Source organism: Heloderma suspectum, chromosome 2 (assembly GCF_057233095.1).
Source record: "Heloderma suspectum isolate Gila_16-S chromosome 2, 16-S_ref, whole genome shotgun sequence".
In the NCBI taxonomy this organism is placed as follows: domain Eukaryota; kingdom Metazoa; phylum Chordata; class Lepidosauria; order Squamata; family Helodermatidae; genus Heloderma; species Heloderma suspectum.
Genome location: NC_139459.1, coordinates 27,135,092 through 27,155,436, shown reverse-complemented (window position 1 = coordinate 27,155,436; position 20,345 = coordinate 27,135,092). Strand labels below are relative to the sequence as shown.

The 20,345-nt window shown below is 43.8% G+C and overlaps 1 protein-coding gene across 6 annotated transcripts; it reads right to left on the bottom strand.

The window, feature by feature from the left end:
* Positions 1-587: 587 nt before the first annotated feature.
* SKP2 (S-phase kinase associated protein 2) lies at positions 588-18,405 on the bottom strand. Of its 6 annotated transcripts, none has more exons than XM_084833058.1 (11): positions 18,209-18,405; positions 15,825-16,094; positions 15,134-15,306; positions 13,163-13,274; positions 12,121-12,264; positions 9,075-9,209; positions 7,017-7,115; positions 5,277-5,404; positions 3,474-3,525; positions 2,969-3,076; positions 840-1,470 (listed from the first exon to the last, which is right to left on the bottom strand). In XM_084833058.1, exons 3-11 carry the CDS (start codon positions 15,291-15,293, stop codon positions 1,257-1,259), a joined length of 1,152 nt encoding a protein of 383 aa, XP_084689184.1. In that variant the 5' UTR covers positions 15,294-15,306; positions 15,825-16,094; positions 18,209-18,405; the 3' UTR covers positions 840-1,256. The 6 variants fall into 6 exon arrangements, with proteins under 6 accessions (XP_084689178.1, XP_084689184.1, XP_084689182.1 ...); XM_084833056.1 differs by having other exon boundaries at positions 15,825-16,075; XM_084833054.1 differs by lacking the exon at positions 15,134-15,306 and adding an exon at positions 1,945-2,032 and having other exon boundaries at positions 958-1,470; positions 15,825-16,075.
* Positions 18,406-20,345: the final 1,940 nt, after the last annotated feature.

Sequence of the window (20,345 nt, the reverse complement as noted above, 5' to 3'; positions counted from 1 at the left end):
TTGTTCTCCCCCCCCCCCCCCAAACTTTGAAATACACTCTCAGATAACTGATGAAAAAAAGATAATCCTGCATGGCTTAAAGCTTTCTATAGCTACTTCAACAAAAAGTCTTGATCACTTTAAAGACTAACAAATTTATTAGGACATAAGCTTTCATGGGCTGTAGCCCACTTCATCAAATGCACAAAGTGTTATGAGTTTGACGTAACACACATGGTTGTGGGGGTGTAGATGTTGTAAATAGTGATGTTAGAGGGAATTGACAATATCCTCCCTTCCCCACTGTGTGTGGCCTTGAAACTTGGGATAACACATCATGCATCTGTTGAAGTGAGCAGCAGTCCACAAAACCATGTCATAATAAATGTGTTAGTCTTTAAGGTTCCACAAGAGTCTTGGTTTGCTGCAGCTATGGCTATGTAATTCCCATTTTATAATCCAGCACAGAGCCTGCTATACTTTTCCAGTACTTGAATCTATTTGAGATCTTTCAAACAGCTCTTCCTCCCAAGCTGTTTTCTTTAGTTAACTTTTTACAGAGAAAGGTTTGGGTGTAGCAATAACCAACTATTCCCATTTCACACATTCATCTTAAAAGCAGTTTAGTCCTGTACCAACTTAATACTTTATGTCTGCATTTCTACTACCGCTGCAGAGATATTTCAATTGGGTAAGGAAGTATGGAGACTTTGCAAAGGACGCTTCCTCTCCAAGATGCCAGTAGCTATTGTATTCTTGTAGTGATAAGATGCTGGTATCGGCAGACCTTGTGAACTACCAAAGAAGTAATGATTCTCTAGGCCACATTAATGTTGCATCTTAAACACATACTAAAAAGTAACTGAAGATGGCTGTACTTAAAACTTGAAGTCACATTCTTACAGCAGTCCAGCAATATTATATATGACTGTTTTCAGCAATACACTCCCACAGGAATAGCTGAACTAGGTAACAAATAGAGTACATGAAAACTTGAGTTTATTATCTAACAGTCACACTTGTTTTAAAATAGCAGCAGCAGGCATCCCAGGTTGCTTAAACATCAACTATTTGTACATGATTGGCATGATTTCATTAAAAAAAAATGAAAATACAATGATAATTGATAAACCACTTGATAGAGCTTGCCCCTAAACTGAGTTTGTCAGTTTAAGTAGTTGTGGACTGCGCTGCAAGTTACAAAGTTAAACAACTTCAGAACTCCTCAGTCCAGGCCTTGAGACATGATGACAGCTGAAAATGTCTTTCAAGCCCTGTTAAAGGCCAACTGGATTTTTCAAGTTCAGTCTGCAGTGGATTCCCCAAATCTCTTGGTTCTTTTTGCAGCTGATGGTGGGCCTTGCAATGGGTGTAAAATGGGAGGAGTTGATCTTTATATGAGGAAGTGTCACCTTTAGAAGTTGTAGGGAGCTGGCAGTCACTATTCCAAAAACCTGGAGTGTTTTGAGCGTAGCTATTTCACCAAGATCACTACAATGGAAAAGGAAACTTTAAGTGAAAACAACAGTTGGTTGCTACATAGTTTTCATTTTTGAAATACAGAATGAGTAGCAGCATACACCATACAGTGAAGGCCCTAACTACCCTTCCTTAAAGTAGGCGCTACTGTAATCAGTGGAACATATTTAAGAGGGTAGAAACCATCTAATTAAATTTGCTTAAGGACAGCTCTAAGCTTATTTACAAGAATTTACTGTTGTTCAGCCATTAAGTCGTGTCTGACTCTTCGTGACCCCACGGACCATAGCACGCCAGGCCTTCCTGTCCTCCGCTCTCTCCTGGAGTGTGCTCAAGTTCATATTCATTGCATCGGTGATGCTATCTAGCCATCTCATCCTCTGCCGTCCCCTTCTCCCCTCAATCTTTCCCAGCATTAGAATGTTGGGGATAGACAAGATACAGAATACGTAGTTATAGATGAACATTTTTACCACCCATCTATACCTGACAACTTGACATGGTAACGGATGACCACCCCAGCACAGGTAGGTTGTCTGTCTTGGCCTGTGGTGTGTCTTGCTTGCTGCCTTCACTAGATAGTAAGAGAAGGGGCCTCTCATCCATGTGTATATTTTGCAGTATTATTTTAACACTTAAGCATGTTTTCTTCACTTGTTACAAGGCAAATTCCTTAACAGTGCCACCCTATTTGTTTACTCAGAAACAGGTCTCATTGAGTTCATTGATGTTTATTCCCAGGCAGGTGGGTATAGGATTCCAACCTAAGGGGTTTCAGGAAAAAGGTGTGATGTAACAGGCTAGAAAATGTAAAAAGCTGATGGGGGAACGGTGGGTTTGTTAATGAAGAGAAACGGATATAGTTTGTTACTATTCCACTTAGTATCTGGGGAGCCCTGGCAGAGACTGGGCCTTTTGCCATGCCGACAGGCAGAAGAAGTTAAGGAGGTGATGAGCAGACAACTCTGAAAGGGGGGTGCTGGTGGCCTACAATTGTGGAGAAAACAAAATATGAAGACAAAGGGGTAAAAATAGGAGGGCCTGCCCCCAAAGGAGGAATACCTGGAAGACTTGGGGAGGCACAGTGGATCCCACCCCCCAACTCCACAGGAGGTTCCAGAAGAGTTTTTAACGTAGTGGAATAACCTCCCATCACTGGAAGGTCAGAGCAGAATACCTCCCCTTATTCTCACAAATATTAGTAAAGAGCTCCACATAGCAGAATCTACAGAAAAGTGCAGAATAGGGTCCTTCAGTGTCAGTGGGTGAACATCATTTGGTGGATGATGTTAAGTAATTATTATGTGAACTTCTGGCATCTTTAACCACCATGTGCTATCACGAGCCACATGCTTTTGCTTTGAAATATAATGAACAACTCAGTCCTAAGTATATTGATTCAGAAAGTTCCACTGAGTTTAGTGGGAATTGCTCTCTAGTAATTGTGCTTAGGAGTGCAGTCAAAATACAGTTTACAAAAATAAGTTTGGAATAGCAAAACTTTACTCACAGTAAGGCTGCAGGAGGTATCTGATAGCACCGACTAAGACCCAAGTGCTCAAGATAAGTCAGCTGGTGGAAGTACTGAAAGCACTCAGGCTTCAACATAACACTGTCACTGTAATGAAAGTATTTAAGAACTCCAGTTTCCAAATATTTAAAACTGATCAGGTAATAGAATAAAAGAACATTTAGCATAAATCTGGTTCTAAGTACATTTATTGCCAATCCTGACTCTTGTGTAGAAAATGAGCTTGGAAGAAGAAGAGATCTATGTGAGTTGATGTTTTATGAAAGGAAAGTGAGTCAATGAAAGTCAACCCCCATCCATTTAGTAACATCAGAAGGAGTATGCAGTGCATGTAAAATGCTTCTAGGTATAAAATTCCTTTTTAAAATGCTAAATGACTCTGTTTTGACTCAAAGTAGTACTGTTGGCCTTAATTTATTCTGGAACTCAGTACTTCCATCGAGATACAAAGCAGAAATGTTTGCTAACACTCTACGATGCTTACCTTAAATCTAAATGGACTAGACTGGGGCACCTCTCTAGTAATGTTTTAACATCTGAAATGAAAAGCCAAATACAATCATCTGATCACACATCAATAAGCAGTACATTTTTCACCTACAAAGAAAAGCCTTTATAAAATTAGCTTTAATTTACTCAGTTGAACACACACACACCTGCAACATACCAGCCCTCCCCAACCTAGTGCTCTCCAGATGTTTTAGACTACAGTGCCCATCATTCTTCAGCCTTAGTCATGGTGGCATGGGCTGATGGGAATAGTAGTCTGAAATATTGAGGGGACCAGGTTGGGCAAGGCTGAGCTATACATACATGTCTACTGAAATAACTTCTTGAAATTTTGCTTCAGTTTAAAATATTTACTGTATTAGAAAAGCACAGCAGACTTTCCATATACTCAGCTTCCAGCACTATTTCTGGAATGGAATTGGATTCCTTGATTTAAAAAAGCCTTTTTAGTCCACAAGAAGCCACAGACTTGCCATTTGTACAATCATTCAGAGAACACTGATTCTGTTGCAAAGGAAGTTGTCTGTTCAGATGACCTTTCCACTGGCCTAGGCCACCACCCACAAGCCACTTAAGCCCGTACGGGAGCCTTCTGGAAGTGCCATAAACCTGATCCAGAGAACCGGGCATGTGTTGAGGAGAACATGAGGCTGCTACTTTCTTTATGCAGAGCTATTTCAGCAGCTCCAAGGACACAGCCAAGCGGGCAAGGTACCGTCTGATTCGGTGCATCCCTGGTTACAAGTCAGAATGTTCTGGTAGCAACTCACACTGTAGCTCACTAGCAGACCACATGTTTTGCATGCAAAAGTCCCAGGTTCAATCCCTGGCAACTCCAGGTAGGGCTGGAAAAGGTTCCTGTTTGAAACCCTACTGCCAGTCACTGAGAGCTATTGCCAGTCATTGTAGACCAGGGGTGGGCAACCTGTGGTCCTACAGCTGCATGCAGCCCTCGGCCTAGTTTCAAAAGCCCCCTGCATGTAATCAATTCACACCTCTAGCATACATGATCTGTTCATTCCTTGGCAATGCACTGCATGAGGAGGAGGAAGGAGAAAGAAATGGTAGGGCCAGGGCCACTCGCTTTTGGCCCTGGCCCTGGCCCTACCTACCGCTGGCTTCAGTGTTGATTGCTGTCGACATGCAGCCCCCGACGTTACCCATGAGGGAATGTGGCCCTTAACAGAAAAAAGGTTGCCCATCCCTGGTGTGGACATTCCTGAGCTAGACAGACCAATAGTCTGACGCTGTATAATGAAGTTTCCTATGATGCAATGCAGCCTCCCCAAACCTGGTACCCTCCAGATATTTTGGTCTTCAAGTCTCATTGAAATCTAGCATGGCCAATGGTCAGGAATGCTGGGAGTTCTAGTCCAAAACATCTGGAGGGCACCAGCTTGGGAAAGACTGATATCTGCTGAAAAATGTACCATTACATCTTTCTCATGCTCATTAGGGGAAAGAGCTACTCTATCTGCATACATGAAACTACCCTGTCTTCTAAAGAGACTGGGGAAGCCACTGCAGGCAGAAGCAACATGTGCGTGTATTCCCTGTCCACAATGTACATTACTTACTTTAGGTAAGTCTGTTAGAAGTTGGGTTAAGGCATTGTCCAAAACTTAAGTGTTGATTTCCACTATGATGGAAAATGAAATCCCAGGAGTACAGACTGACCTAGACCCCAATGGAAAGGGAGCAGCTTTTTTAATTATTCCCACCAAGTGAATGGTAGGTTACCTGAGCTAGCTATTTCAAGCCAAATCTGATTTCTCACCTGACATCAGTAGATTCTGCCTATATCCACTGAGGTTTAGATGTGTTAGTTTGGGAGGAATATGATTGACTGCTGCTCTCACATGATCAGTTGTGAAGTCGCACCACGCCAAGTTCAGCTCTTCTAGCCTGTGTGGAAATGGAGAAAATATACATTTAAAATACATCTTGATTGACTTATTACTTAGGAAGTATCTGAAATACCTAGGTGCTGCACAAAATTTTTTTTAAAGGCTTTACGAACCAAACTTGAAGACGTCTGTGATGTTTTCTACTTAGCAAACATTGGACCATATCCACCAAGGTCAGTCCGGTAGTGCAAAGCTTCTACCTCTTGTGGAAACCCTGTTTTCATCCTTGCATGTGTCAAATCCAAGACTTTGATTCCGCTTGTGTGAGGTGTTGCATAACACATTAGGTATTATGCAACACCTTCATTAGGTGTTGCTTCTGGTAGTTGTGCTAATTGTTCCGCTAGCAACTGTTGAACCGCTATAGCGGAACAATGCCAACTCTTGTAATTTTTCTGCTGGTGCAGCCTTCCCCAGCAAGGCATTTTGGATTGCAACTCCCATAATTCCCAGCTGGTATGGCAACTGCAATCCAACATATCTGGAGGACATCAGGTTGGGGAAGGCTGTACTGCTGGAATGTTGGATATAACCCATTTAAAACAACAGCAAAACCCAGGGTTACCCATGGAATTGGATGGCAGTAGATTCAGGACTGGCAAAAGAAGTTCCCGGCAAAATGCGTAATTAACTCATGGAATTTGTTGACACAAGCTGTGATGCTGGCCACAAGTGGAGATGACATTAAAAGGGGATTTGACAAATCTATGCAGGATGATTTATCAATGACTACCTCTGAACAAAGAGACTCTGGATAGCTGTCTGCCAAAGGGGAGCAATGGGGTTGGGGGGGGGGGCTGTTGCCTTCATGTCCTGCTCGTGGGATTCCTCAAACATCTGGCTAGCCAGAGGCTGAAACTTAATTCAAGATGGGAGGAACCTTTGGGTCCAGCAGGGCACTGCTTCTTGTTAGGTCACATTAGAATCATGGCTGATCCAAGAATACCAAATAACAAAATCCCACTCAGATTTTAGCTTACAGGGAAAAGAATGGGATTTGTACTAGCTTGTACCTGACCAGAAGTGGGTGAAATGTTCGTTACCAATAAAGTGAGATAATGGTGATAACTGGAATGGAATGTCCACTTTAAAAGCAGACTAGGAATGAACAGGTTGAGGGAAGAGGAATATGTATTTGCCAACTTAGATACCAGTCTCTTTATAAAACTGATCAAATTAACCCCCTCCACCCACCATCAATGCTTGCCTAGTGGGCTGCACTGTGTTTTCATTTTCATTCGAGTAGACACCTAGGTTCTAGTCTGAAAAGCAACTCATTCTAAACTCCCTTTTGTGTGTAAAATGCAGTTTATAGTTCAGCAGAAGGACACTGGAGTGAAAATGGAAACAAAACACGCCAAGGGTGCAATCCTATGCATGCTTAGGCAGATAAAAGTCCTACAACTCCCATGCATAGCTGGCAGGGGAATGCTGGGAGCTGTAGGACTTTTTTCTGTCCAGACATGCATAGGATTGCACCTGAAGTGGCATCTCTCTCTCACACACACACAGATCTCTGCACTGGCATTATCAGTTCTGCCTACAAATCCAGTGCCGGTGCTAAATTCATAGTTGTTTCCTGTGAACTTTTGTCAGTGAACTTTTATTACCTGGGACAGCTGTTCAAAGTCATCTCCAAAGTTTCTGCAGAAAAGCCAGCGCATCCTGAGAGATTCAGTCGCACTAAGCTGGAGTTCTGAGCTATATTTCTGAAAGGGAAAAACAGACAACAGTGTCCAAGAATTAAGCTGCCCGATCACCAGGTAAATCTCCATGCCAGCATCCATGGCATCTCAATTTGGGAGAACTCTGGTTAGTTTAAACCAGGGGTGGGGAACCTGTGGCTCTCCAGATGTTGGACTACAAGTCCCAACATCCTTGACCATTGCCCATGGGGGCTGGGGTTGATGCAGAGTTCAGCAACATCTGGAGGGCCACAGGTCTCCCACTCCTGGTTTAAACTATGCTTTATGAGAGGCATAATATAGTTGAATGGCCCAGTCCCAATTAATAATCGTGCTGCCCTATTGTGGGCCAACTGCAGTTTCTGAACCATTTTTTAAAGGAAGGCCAATCCATGTATACCATGTTGCAATAGTCTAAATGGGAAGTTACCAGACTGTGAGCAATTATGAATATACGATCGATCGATAGATAGATAGATAGATAGATAGATAGATAGATAGATAGATACCTTATTTGTGGGGCTGCCTTTGAAAACAGTCCAGAAACTTCAGCTGGTCTAAAATAGGGCAGCAAGGTTGTTAACAGGGACTGGCCAGTGTGATCATATTATGCCAGTACTTTTCCATCTGCATTGGCTGCCAGTTCCTGTTCAGCCCGATTCAAAGTGCTGGCGTTAACATTCAAAGCCCTAAACAGCTTAGGGCCAGGCTACCTGAAGGACCGTCTCCTCATGTACCTGCTTGGGCCCTAAGATTATCCTCAGCGGCCCTTCTCAGGGAGCCCCTGCCAAAAGAGGGCCTTTTCTGCTGTGGCAGCCCAGTTGCGGAATGAGCTTCCCAGAGAGGCTCACCTGGCGCCTACATTATGCTCTTTCTGGCGCCAGGTGAAGACCTTTTTATCGTCACAGGCATTTTAACATTTTAGTCTTTCAGCTCTGTTGATTTAAATCTGTCATTGTATTTTAAATCTCTGCATTGCTGCTAGGTTTTATTCTGGTTTCTACTTCATTTTATGCTGGAGTTTTATACATTAAGTTTTTATAATGTATCTTATACTGTATCGTATGATATTAATTGTTGTGAACCGCCTGAAGAGCTTCAGCCATTGAGCAGTATAATAATGTGTGATAATTAAAAATAAATAGACAGACAGTGTCCTGCTATGGCTGGATCAGGGCTCAGTGTTAGGTTAACCTAAGGGACAATCCAAAAGCAAACCAATGAAGAGGTAATGGTCAAGGTCACAGTTTGACTAGGCAAGAGGAAGAGATACAGAAGAGGTCTCAAGAGCAGCCAAGGTCAAAACACAGATAAGAAGTCAGATACAATACACAGTCTGAGAAGTCAAGCAGGAGTCCAAGGTCAGTAGCACGAAGGTTCGATCACGGAGCAATGTACAAGGCACTGGGGCTGGTAGAAAACACGGTTTCCAGCAATGGCTAGGCTGATACTGCAGGCTTATATTGCCAGAGCTTCCTGAGCCCCGTCCAGGGCTCAGCTGCAGTTTGTTACAGGCCTTGCTCCCAAGAAGTCCCCTCTTTCTGAGGAGTCCTTCTTTCTGTCTGAGCACTTCTCCTTAAAAGAGCCCTACTGGATTGGCTCTTGAGGTGACGACACTCCTGGGGCTAGATGGTCGCCCAGCCTCTGCCTTAGAGGCGGAACTCCTCTCCTCCTGTGGGGATGGAACCACAGTCATCTCCCTTGAGGGCCCAGGCATCCCCAGGTCTCCTACTATGGGTGGCCCCTTAGTGTTGGCTGTCTCTGGGAGCTCCAGCTCCTCCTCAGAGGAGGAGTCCTCCATGAGGGGCATAACAGACAGATGCCACGATATGTGGATTAAACTATATTTTGCAAGAATTAACCCAGTCCTGTCAAGGCATCTGTTCATCCTTGCATCTCTAAAAAGCCTCAGATTCTGAGCATAGTTTTAAATTTGGCAAGGTCTACTTGTGCAGAACATTAAAGAATTCTTAGCCAACTCACTTAATTAAGTCATCAGAAAGCACAAGCCCTTCCAAGCTGAGGTTCTGTAGGCTCTGGCACCTGCTGAGAATACTTTGAAGATCTGCAACTTTTATGGTACAATTGGATAGATCCATATGTTGTACCCAAAGAGGTCTGAACACAGGAGGGGAGATGAAGAAAAGCAAAATGAATTTTAGAATACAATTTTTAAAGAAAGCACTGTCCAAATATTTAAACATTCAGTAAACCTATCTTAATTTGCAATAATTCAAGAGCATATAGAAAGAATTTTTGATCTGTTAATATGCAAAGTGGCTTCATTTGTTTACTGAACTCCATCTACACATGCAATAGAATAAAGTGGCAAAATCCTGCAGCAGCAGAATGGGCAGTAACCCTTCAGACTGTTGGCTGTGTGTGTAAAGTTAACATTTCCAGAAATTTTGAACCCATGGGAAAAAAGCTGGTGTCCCTTTTCCTCCCCAACCCCCCCGCCCACACACACACCAAATTTTGGTGATGTTTAAATATAGGCAATACTTAATTTCTTATCAAACCTAAACTTATTTTACTGCTTTAACAACATCAAATGCATCATAATGTAATTGTCAAATATAAAATTGTACTATTTGGTGTATTCATAAAATTTACAGAGCAATCCTATGCATGTTTACTCAGAAAACCCACTCTGTTCAGTAGAACTTACTCCCAGGTAGAACCACAGCCTCAAATGTATAAATGGCCTAGTTTTATACAAGCAAAGTTGTGAATTTACCCAATTCTAGAAAGACAGACAGACAGAGTAGCAAACAGCTGCACCCTATGCTACCTAAGCACATACTATTTGGTAGGAAGTAAGACATAGGAAGAGAAACCACAAATTACATCATAAAGAAAAGAAAGTGTATTATTTGAACAAAAACAATTGCTCTCATACTGTCACAATATTAAGGACCAGCAGCACATTTTGATATCAACTTAACACTTTATAACCACCCTGAAAACATTTAACTGTGAAAAAGTGTATGTCAGGGTTCCACCCTTGACCTGGACCCCCTGAACAACTCCTTAAGGATCTCTTGCCTCCTTAAGAGTCCCATCTTCCTTCTTTTACCTTCCCCTTTCCAATAACATAGGGTTTAGGCTGTAGGCGTGGGGTGATTGACACAGGATTTAACCACAACAGTTTACTGGTAAATTAAAGCAAGCAAATCACAACTAAAGGTATTTACAGAATAGTCCTCGGTGATACCAAAAGCATTAAGAAAAAGTAAAAGTGACAAAATGCAAGTTCCTTTACCCTAACTGTACTTAAGACTTCTCCAGGCTGCTTCTTCCTGCTCCCTCTTCAGGCTCTGGTCTCCCTGACTCTGCTCTTACAGCTCTGGTCTTTCTGACTCTCTCTTTTTATACCTTCCTCCCTCAAAACCAAAAGTACTGTTTCAAACCTGAAGAAATGAAGCTTAACTAGGGAAATGAAACTGAAACTTAACCAGGGAAATGAAACTACTCCTCTCAGGGATTCCCCCTCCCAACAAAAGGAACCCAGGCCTCTAAGCCTGGGTTTGTCTCTATAGGCCTCAAACATTCACAGTGTATATAGTCTGTCGCAGGGTGTCTAGTGTCAGTCATTTGAGGGGAGAAAGGTGAAAAGGTCAACCACAAAGAAAGGACCAGGTCAAAAGGACAGCAGATGCAGGGTACTTTTTTTTAGTATCTCCAAACTAGTTCAAAGGTCATCAGAAGAATGCGAGCAGCAATTCACAAGCAATGAAAGCCCTCTCATGAAGATGGCAGCACCACCCTGTCGTGTAGAAATGCAACTCTCGCTTGAGTGTTACACTTGCAGTACACATAGGAATTACCATTCTTCAATGCCTTACATAATTGTCTTCCATAAAAATATTGTCTTACATAAAAATACGTAAGACAAAAAATATTGTCCTACATAAAAATGTACACATTTTGAGCAAATAAACCTTGTCTTTAAAAGCATTTCATTCATTCCAAATGAGAACATATTTCATAGGAGCTTTTTTCAGTGTTCCCAGAAACTGATGGTGATAATAACAGTACTTGGGGAACCAAATACAGTTTTTCTCTCTGAATTTTTACAGGCCTTCACATCTCTAGATGTGCACTATGTTTTTGAATGCTTTCCCTGCACAAAAGAACTCCCTGCAAATAAAAAGCTACTGTATAACATCAGAGATTCTGGCCTAGCCCACTCCCTGCTACACTGGTTACTACTTACAGGAAAGGTTTTGTAGGTCTGCTTTATGTTTGGAGCATTCAAACATGCAATCCCCACCTACAGCCTGGAGTGGTGTAATCCACTGCACCACCTCCTTCTCTTGCATGTGTAGATCCAGGATATATTCAAAACGAATCACAGATATTTAAAGAATCAAATCAGCCCTCACAAGCCCAGGGCAGCTGCTAATATCAAAGGGGCCATGGTAGGTTAGGCTGAAAGAACTTCCCAGGTCACACAGCAAGCCTTGTGAGTAAACAGGGATCTGACTCTGAATGGTTTTCCCAGAACCAGACCCAAGTCATTCCCACCAGGAGTGCTGAACCCCCTTCAGTCCAAGGCTGAGAAAATCTTTCCATTTCAGAGAAACTCTTAGAGGCTGCATTCCAGTGGTGGGCGGGGTTGAAGGCAAAAGGGGATGGGGCCACAAATACTAGCATATTTTAACTTGAAGCTCCTACTATCAGTAACTAAGCCTTAGGAGAAGCATTTCGACCTTTTAGAATGGGGAAAAACTGCACAAAAGCCAGGAAACCACCAAATGATTGCAGGCTGGGAGAAAGGGGGTGTGGCCAACTGGGGAACTCTGAAGAGCCAGATTGGGGCCCTGGGCCTGAGGCTCTGCATCCCTGCATTACACCAACTGGTTCCCAGTGAAAAGATCTAAAATGAGCTCTCTTCAGTTCCTAGTCCACTGGTACAGACTGCCTTTCTGCAGCTCATTACGGGGTGGCGTGGGCCTGAAAAGAAGGCAAGAATGCCACTGAAAAGAAAGGGAAGGGGGTACCTTTGTTTCAGAACATGGATTACCTGCTTGTTTTAAAGAGAGGATTCCCAATGCAGGACCTTGGACAACGGAAGGCAGTTATACCCAAAGGCAGCAACTGGCCAATCACTCCTGGCAGGAGAATTTTACCCGCAAGATCAAGAGTCTGCCAGAGTGACTCGTCGACCCTAAAAGGAGGAAATTAGTTCAGTGGCTAGCAAATACATTGAAAGCTTAAGCAGGAACTATGTTGTCATTAGCAGGCTTTTACAGTGCAATCCAATCCACAGAAGTCCCATTGTGTCCAAAGGAGTTTACTGTCTAGTGAGCCTCATGTGGCGCAGAGTGGTAGGCGGCAGTATTGCAACCGAAACTCTCCCCACGACCTGAGTTCGATCCCAGTGGAAGCCGGGTCTCGGGTAGCCGGCTCAGGTCGACTCAGCCTTCCATCCTTCCGAGGTTGGTAAAATGAGCACCCAGCTTGCTGGGGGAAAGGTAGTCACGACTGGGGAAGGCAATGGCAAACCACCCCGCTATAGTCTGCCATGAAAACGCCAGCGAGAGCGGCGTCCCTCTAGGAGTCAGCAATGACTTGGTGCATGCACAGGAGGAACCTTTCCTTTTCAAGCACATTTAGGACTGCAGCCTGATTCTGAGAGCAAAAGCACTGGCTTTTACAACTATCTGCATAGTTTCAGTGTTCAGATGGAAGCAGATCACATCTCTCCCATGTTGACCATAACTCTGGCTGAGAAATGGAAAAAGCTCTCTGTAGGCAGAGGGATCTCTCTTCCATATGTCATCCAGTTTTAAGAGCAGGATGGAACAACAGTATGGCTATTCCCTGCCCTGTGTACTATCATACTATTATCCGAGAATCAAGGCTTGCAGAACTTGTCTTTGAAGTCTCACCATATCACACCTAATAAAGAGACCCTCTGTACATGTAATGCCTGTCCAACATAATATTACAAAACCCACATAAATGCCAAGTGAAGACCAAAACTATTATGCAACCATTTAACAGAAAAGGTGCTCCTTGAGCATTTATACATAAATCCATTTTAGAAATGAACAAGTTCTTACGAAAGTCGGTGCCATCTCCGGCAAACCTGGGAAACTTTTAGCAGATCAGTCAAAGACAGATAGGAAAAGATCTCCAGCAGCAGTTCATCAGGCAAGTTATCCCATGAAATACCTGGAAGGGGGCAGGAATGTTACAGACTTTTACACCACACATAAAATATTCACAGCATTGACTTCCCTAAGGCAGTGTAATAAATAATACATATTGTTATTAATATGACACCCTTTTAATTGCGATATTTCAAACTTTTAACGCACACAAGCTCTGAAACTTCCCCACAGTTCATCTAGTTGCTCATCATCTAATTTCTTTTTATATATTTAACATGATTTTCCAATTGGAAAGTTGTGTTCTATTATCTTTTTTTTCAGAGCATTGTTAAGTGCTGTCTCTGTGAGTATACACGCATAATCCAACAAAATGTGTCCCCTAAAATTAGGCTCTCAAAAACCAGTAGTGTAAGCAAGGCATTATTTATGGATTGAATGCAGACCCTTTCATTAATAACATTCCTTCATCAGGAAGTGCAAAATAGCTGAACAAATAACTTTTGTTAAAAACTTAAAACATGCTTCTGTTTGTTATAAGGTAACAATCCTATACAGACTTACCTGGGAGCAGGTTCCATTGAACTTAGTGGGACTTACATCTGAGCAGACATGCATAGGATTGCACTGTAATAGACCACTTAGCCATGATTCCTGCAGGATCTTGCCCCTGCTTCTGTGGATTATTTCCACATGGCCTGGGAGGATGGGACGCTGACTGACCCCACCTACAAAGGTTGATGCCTCTGCTGTCATTATCACTGCTGTTTGGGTTTTTTAAATTGTTTTTGTATTAGCTTGGCCTCATTATAAATTATTATTGGATTGTTTAATCTTAGTGTATGTTTATGAAAGTGAGATGTTTCATTAGCCTATGTGCATGACTATTTAAATCTTGTTATGACTTGCAACAGTTAGGGCACAATCCTTTGGAGATAGACCTTAGCCCCCCGAACTTGGAGGCTGACGCCTACCTAATCCAGGGTGGCCAGAGCACGGAGGCGATCCTCACCTCTGTGCTCCACCCACCCTGCATTTTTGGTGAGATGTGCGATTTCACGCATCTAGCCAGGGACTTCCGAGTGGGATGGGGGGAGGCTGCACAACACAGAGGAAGCCTCATAAAGTGGCTTCTGCAGTCTTCTTTCCTCCCCATTCCCAGGACTGCCTCCTTTTCGCCCTCTCCGTGCTCCAGGAAGAACCACACTGGTTACAAGGGGGCAGGGGAGGGGAGCACAGTTTCTGGGAACCGAGCTCAGAACCAGGGCTTGGGCCTCGGTTCCCAGAAACTGAAAAATCCTATGGCCCTCTAGTGGCCAGAGGATTGCTCCCTTATAGAATTATTTGGATATGTTGCCCTGTTTTATTGTGCAAGTTACTGTAAGCCAGTTTGAGCGTGGTTTTGCCATAGAAAAGCAGCATACAAATAAATTGATGCTAATGATAAGTCATATAACCCATGCCTACTTATAAAAAGTTAAACATTCCTAGAATAGAAAAATAAATGATGTTGTTATCCCATCATTTAGACATGAGTTTATAAGACAGAACTCCAACCCATACAGTATCTCTAACACAAAAAGGAGGTTCCAGTTTTCATACATTTAAAAGACTAGTTTTCGCCTTATAAACTATAAAAAGTAGTAGTGTGTATATATCATCCAAATATACATCACCAAGCTCTAAATGCATAGCTACCATCATCTCTAATCCCACCTAAATGCCTTCTAAAGCTCATTTGTGCCGGCATTCTGAAAAGGCAAGTGAAGCATTCCAAAGCCAGTCAACTGGTTTTTTCCTTCAACTGCTTAAAGGGGACACAGCAGTACTACTATCACTTGTTCAGCAAAGATTTGGGGTGTTTCTGTTCCCCATGTTACATGCACAGTGAGTAGGTTGAGGAGAACTTATTCTTGCACCCACTTTTCAAACCATGACATCCGGCTTCCATTTTAAGGGTGTTTCTCCCTCCTTGTTGCTGTCCAGTGCTCCAGACACCAGGGTAGGGTTCTTTTTGGTGGTGGCACCCCAGCTGGGGAATGCCTCTGCAGAAAGGCTTGCCTGGCTCCTCATCAGTTGTCATTAATGGCACAATCCTATGCATGTTTAGACAGAAAAATGTCATACAAATCCTAGCATTCCCCAGCCAGCGCAATCCTACAGACATGTCTACTCAGAAGGAAGTTCCATGGAGTTCAATGTGGCTTTCATCTAGGTAAGAGGGCATAGGATTGCAGATGAAGGCAGACTTTCACCAAGGTTAAGGGGAAGAAAGTTTAGGCATTACAAAAGTCAAATACTGCCCGTGGCAATTAGAGTGGCAGGGAGGACATACACAAGTTTCAGATCCAAATCAAGTTCACTTTCTAATTCTTTTCATCTGTTATAAAGGCACTTTTTTACACACACACACACACACACACACACACACACACACAGAAACCGGTGGATTATGTTGAGCCTATCTTAGAAGAGAAGCATAAGCTAGAAATGAACACAAAGCTTTCTACATACAGTAAAGGAGCCAAAACTGAAATGGGGAGCTAACAATTCTGCCCACAATTAAGCTAGACCCTGCAATCTTAAATGTGTTTTTACAGGGGGTTTTCTTTACCTGCTGCTGTCTCTCGAAGGAGCCTAGGTCGGCGGGCGATCACAAACTCTGTGTCCTTCACTTTCTGCCGTTTTAGGGGTGGGCTAATGCACATCAGCTGTTCCTGGGGGGTGTTCTCATTACCTAGTTTATCTTTAAGGACAGACACCCCCATGCCTGAGAGCAGCTCTGAAGTCTTGCTGGGATGCCATCCCCATGTGAAACCCATGCTGACGTTGCTGCCTGAATCTGGAATTTCCTGGAGATGTCTCCTGCAAAGAGATAAAAGCCCTGCGGCTGCACCATATTAATATGCTATCCATGGTTGCTCTTCAGCAGACATGCCAACAGAGACAGAAGATCAACAGAAGAAGTGGCTGTAAATAAATCCTGAAATCGCAGTTCTCAAAAATGACACGAGACAGAGATGTGGTCTTCTCCTCCAGAAAACTACTGGAGGCCAGTGGTCACGCTTTCCAGCCATGAGCATGCACATAAATGCAGGACTGTTTAGCACCTCCTTGCTGGAAGCCTGGCTATAACCTCAGGTTCATTAGTGTGCCCTGGAATCAAACCCTTACAGAAAGCTGCAGTACGGGTGGCTCCATCAGGCCACCTTGGTGTGCTGAGCACTGCCTCAGCACAGACGAATCCAGAAGACCATGTTGCTAATGGCAGGAGCTCAGAGGCAACAGCTGGCAGGGGAAGCAGAGAAACAGGGTTGTTTTTTTAAAAAAGTTACTAAACTTAACAAGGAGTTTACACAAGTCCCAATCAGCCTAAAAAAACAAAAACCTATCAGACACCCTGCTCACCAACAACCCCTCCACCCAACGCCATACACACAGTAAATACAGTACAAGATGACATTCAGGTAGTGATTCAATCGTTATATTGGTTTTGGAGAAAAATTCACCCTCTTGTCCTTTGGTAACAAGTCTTAATTGTCATAAGAACAGTCCTTGGGTTCACAGAGTTGCTGGATGGAAATCCTGGATGGATGGGTGAAGAGGGACCATAGCTCTGTGAGAGGCTACCGGCTTTGCCTCTGGATGGTCCAGTCCCTAGCATCACGTAGCAAGGCTGGGAAAGGCCAGGACTGGAGACCTGCTGCCAGTTGCAGCAGAGCAGCCTTCACCAATCTGGTGCCCTCCAAATGCTTTGAACTACAACTCCCAGCATTCCTGAACATAGGCCATGCTAGCTGGGGCTGGTGGGAGTTGAAGTCCAGCACATCTGGAGGGCGCCCGGTGGGAGAAGGCTGCAGTAGAGTGCAATGGGCTGCTAGATAGTCTGACTCTGGATAAAGCCTAATCATATGTAGCTAGGAACATAGGAAGCTGCCTTATACTGAGTGAGGCCCTTGGTCTATCTAGCCCAGTATTGTTGACACTGAGTGTTAGTGGGCTCTCCAGGCAGGGTTTTTTCAAGCCCCGCCTGGTGATGCCGGGGATTGAACCTGGAACCTTCTGCATGATGGGCAGTAGCTGTATGTGTGTGTGTGTATGTGTGCATGCACACACAAGTATGAGTACATCCGTTCCCCCCCCCCCCGTGCAGAAGGTAACACATGACAGCATTCAGAATGTGTCTGCTTGACCCCTGCAATCCTGTTTGCGTATGGAGCTAAATGACATGTTGCTTCATTGTGCATAGGCAGAAAATGGGTGGCCTAAACCTTTCAGCACAAGCACAAAGGATTTTTGTACTCCACCACCACATTTCCTAATGCAGCCTCAGCACGCAAATCATGATTGATGTTCCCGATTCATGGTTTGGCTGATCAGCTTGCCACATATACATTTTCAACTGGTCTGAAAGAGAGGGAGAGAAGAAAAACACACAAAGCCACACAAAGCAGCCACACAAGAAGCTGTCCTTTAGTACAGCTACAGGTTTGCTCAATTTTCCACATTTTCCCCTGGCAATGTGTGCAAATGCTCAGGCAGAGTAACAGTTCTGGACAGCATCCAGGAGCTGCCTACCCATTCTAATGTTTCTGCATTTGCTGACAGCACAGGTGGCAGACTTTTAAACAACAGGGGTATAAATGCATGAGAAAAACCTAAAGAAACATACATGTGTGCATAGGAGTGAAATCCAACCTAAGTCTTACTTAGAGTAGACCCACTGAAGTGAATGGGACTTAAGTTAGTCTAAATCCCATTCATTCCAGTGACTCTACTCCAAGTAGGATTTATGTTAAATTTTACCCAGGCTTACAGGCGTAACCCTTTCCAACGGGGCTGTTGCACCCGATTTGCGGGCTGCAGCCTTTAACTGGAAGAACCGAAGGACAAACAAATGCGCGCGCAAGCCACAGTGTGCTTTGGGCGGGATCCCCTCACCCCCAGTATTTCTTTCTCACCGCACCACCTTGCCCCTCGGCTGCCCTCCGCCTTTACCTGTGCATGGCGCTCGAACGGGATGATGTATCGAGAGCTGGGGGCCCCGATCCCTCGGCTTTCCCGGCTCCCGCGCCTCGCCTCGCCTTCTTGCAGCACAGAACACAACGAAACCCGCAGCCGCAGCTCCGGAAAGCCGACACAGCAGAGGCTCGCGCGCTCGACCCGCCCGGGCTAACGTTCTCCCTGCTCGCAATGGCTCTTGGGAGTTGTAGTACCTTACGTTGGAAGGTTTGTTTCTTTAGGGCTCAGTCGTAAGTATGTTTAAGACAGAAAAAGTCCTACAACTCCCAGCATTCCCGGCTGGGGAACGCTGGGAATTGTAGGACTTTTTTCTGTCTAAACATGCATAGGATTGCATCCTTAATTTTTTTTTTTCCCTTTTACTATTAACAATTTTACTGGAGGTTTTAAGAAATGTTAATAAATATTATTAATTACTGATGATTTTGCATAGACTAGTTCTAGGTTATGACTGTGTTATCGATTCCTGTGCTGTTTATAGTTTTGCATTATGTTGTATTTTATTCTTTTAAATATTTGCACTGTATTTTACATTTTTAACTGTTCTATGGGATTTTCGTTCTTTAACTGTTTGTAATCTGCCCGGAGATCAGTAGTTATGGGGAAGATTGTTGTTGTTCAGTCGTTCAGTTGTGTCCGACTCTTCGTGACCGCATGGAGCATAGCACGCCAGGCCTTCCTGTCCTGCGCTCTCTCCCGGAGAAGATTAGAAATAATTAATTAATTATTAATTAATTATTAATCCCGGAGATTAATCCGGGATTAATCCCGCAGAAGATTAGAAATAATCTGGGGAAGATTAGAAATGTAATAAATAAATAAATAAATAAATGCATCCCTTCTCCCCAATAAGGCATACATTCCATGAATATAGACTTGCTACACAGACTTAGTATTTCAGCAACTATCATTGTATTCAGTTTAAAATAAGAATTAACAGAAAAAATTTATGCATACCTACTAAGAACTAAGTCACATTAAGTGCAATTATTTATTATTATTAATAATAATGAAATGTATTATCTGCTTTTCATTATAAATAATCCCAACACGAGGTACAACCAATGAAACCCTATGGGAACTACTCCAAGGTAAGTGTATTTACCTGGGGGTAGACAGATATCGAAACTGAAGCTCAAATATTTTGGCCACCAAATGCGAAGAGAAAACTCCCTGGAAAAGACCCTGATGCTGGGAAAGACTGAAGGCAAAAGGAGAAGGGGACGGCAGAGGATGAGATGGCTAGATAGCATCACCGATGCAATGAATATGGACTTGAGCACGCTCCGGGAGAGAGCGCAGGACAGGAAGGCCTGGCGTGCTGTGGTCCATGGGGTCACGAAGAGTCGGACACGACTGAACAACAAAGAGAATATGTGGCTCGCGAGACAGTGTTGGGAGATATTGTTGTTGTTGTTCAGTCATTCAGTCGTGTCCGACTCTTCGTGACCCCGTGGACCATAGCACGCCAGGCCTTCCTGTCCTGCGCCCTCTCCCGGAGCGTGCTCAAGTCCATATTCATTGCATCCGTGATGCTATCTAGCCATCTCATCCTCTGCCGTCCCCTTCTCCTGTTGCCTTCAGTCTTTCCCAGCATCAGGGTCTTTTCCAGGGAGTTTTCTCTTCGCATTAGGTGGCCAAAATATTTGAGCTTCAGCTTCAGTATCTGTCCTTCCAATGAGCACTCAGGGTTGATTTCCTTTAGGATGGACTGATCTGACCTCCTTGCACTCCAGGGGACCCGTAAGAGTCTTCTCCAGCACCACAGTTCGAAAGCAGTTGGGAGATATTGCTGGACTCCAACTCCCATCATCCCTGACCACTGTCTAGGGTGGCTGCGGATGATGCGAGTTGGAATCCAACAACATCTGGAAGGCCACACGTTCCTCGCCCCCGGCATACAGGACCGCAGCCATAGCCATTAGTAACAATAATAAACGAAAACAATTGAACAATCGCTGTTGCAATGACTCCTGGATGTTGTAGTGCCACGGAGCTCCTTTGACCGTATTCCTGCGCACGCGCAAAAAGGCAAAATCGGATGCTGCAATGGCTCCTGGGTGTTGCAGTCCCGTATGGTGAAGGAAGGGCGGGATTTGGGGGGCTATATCTC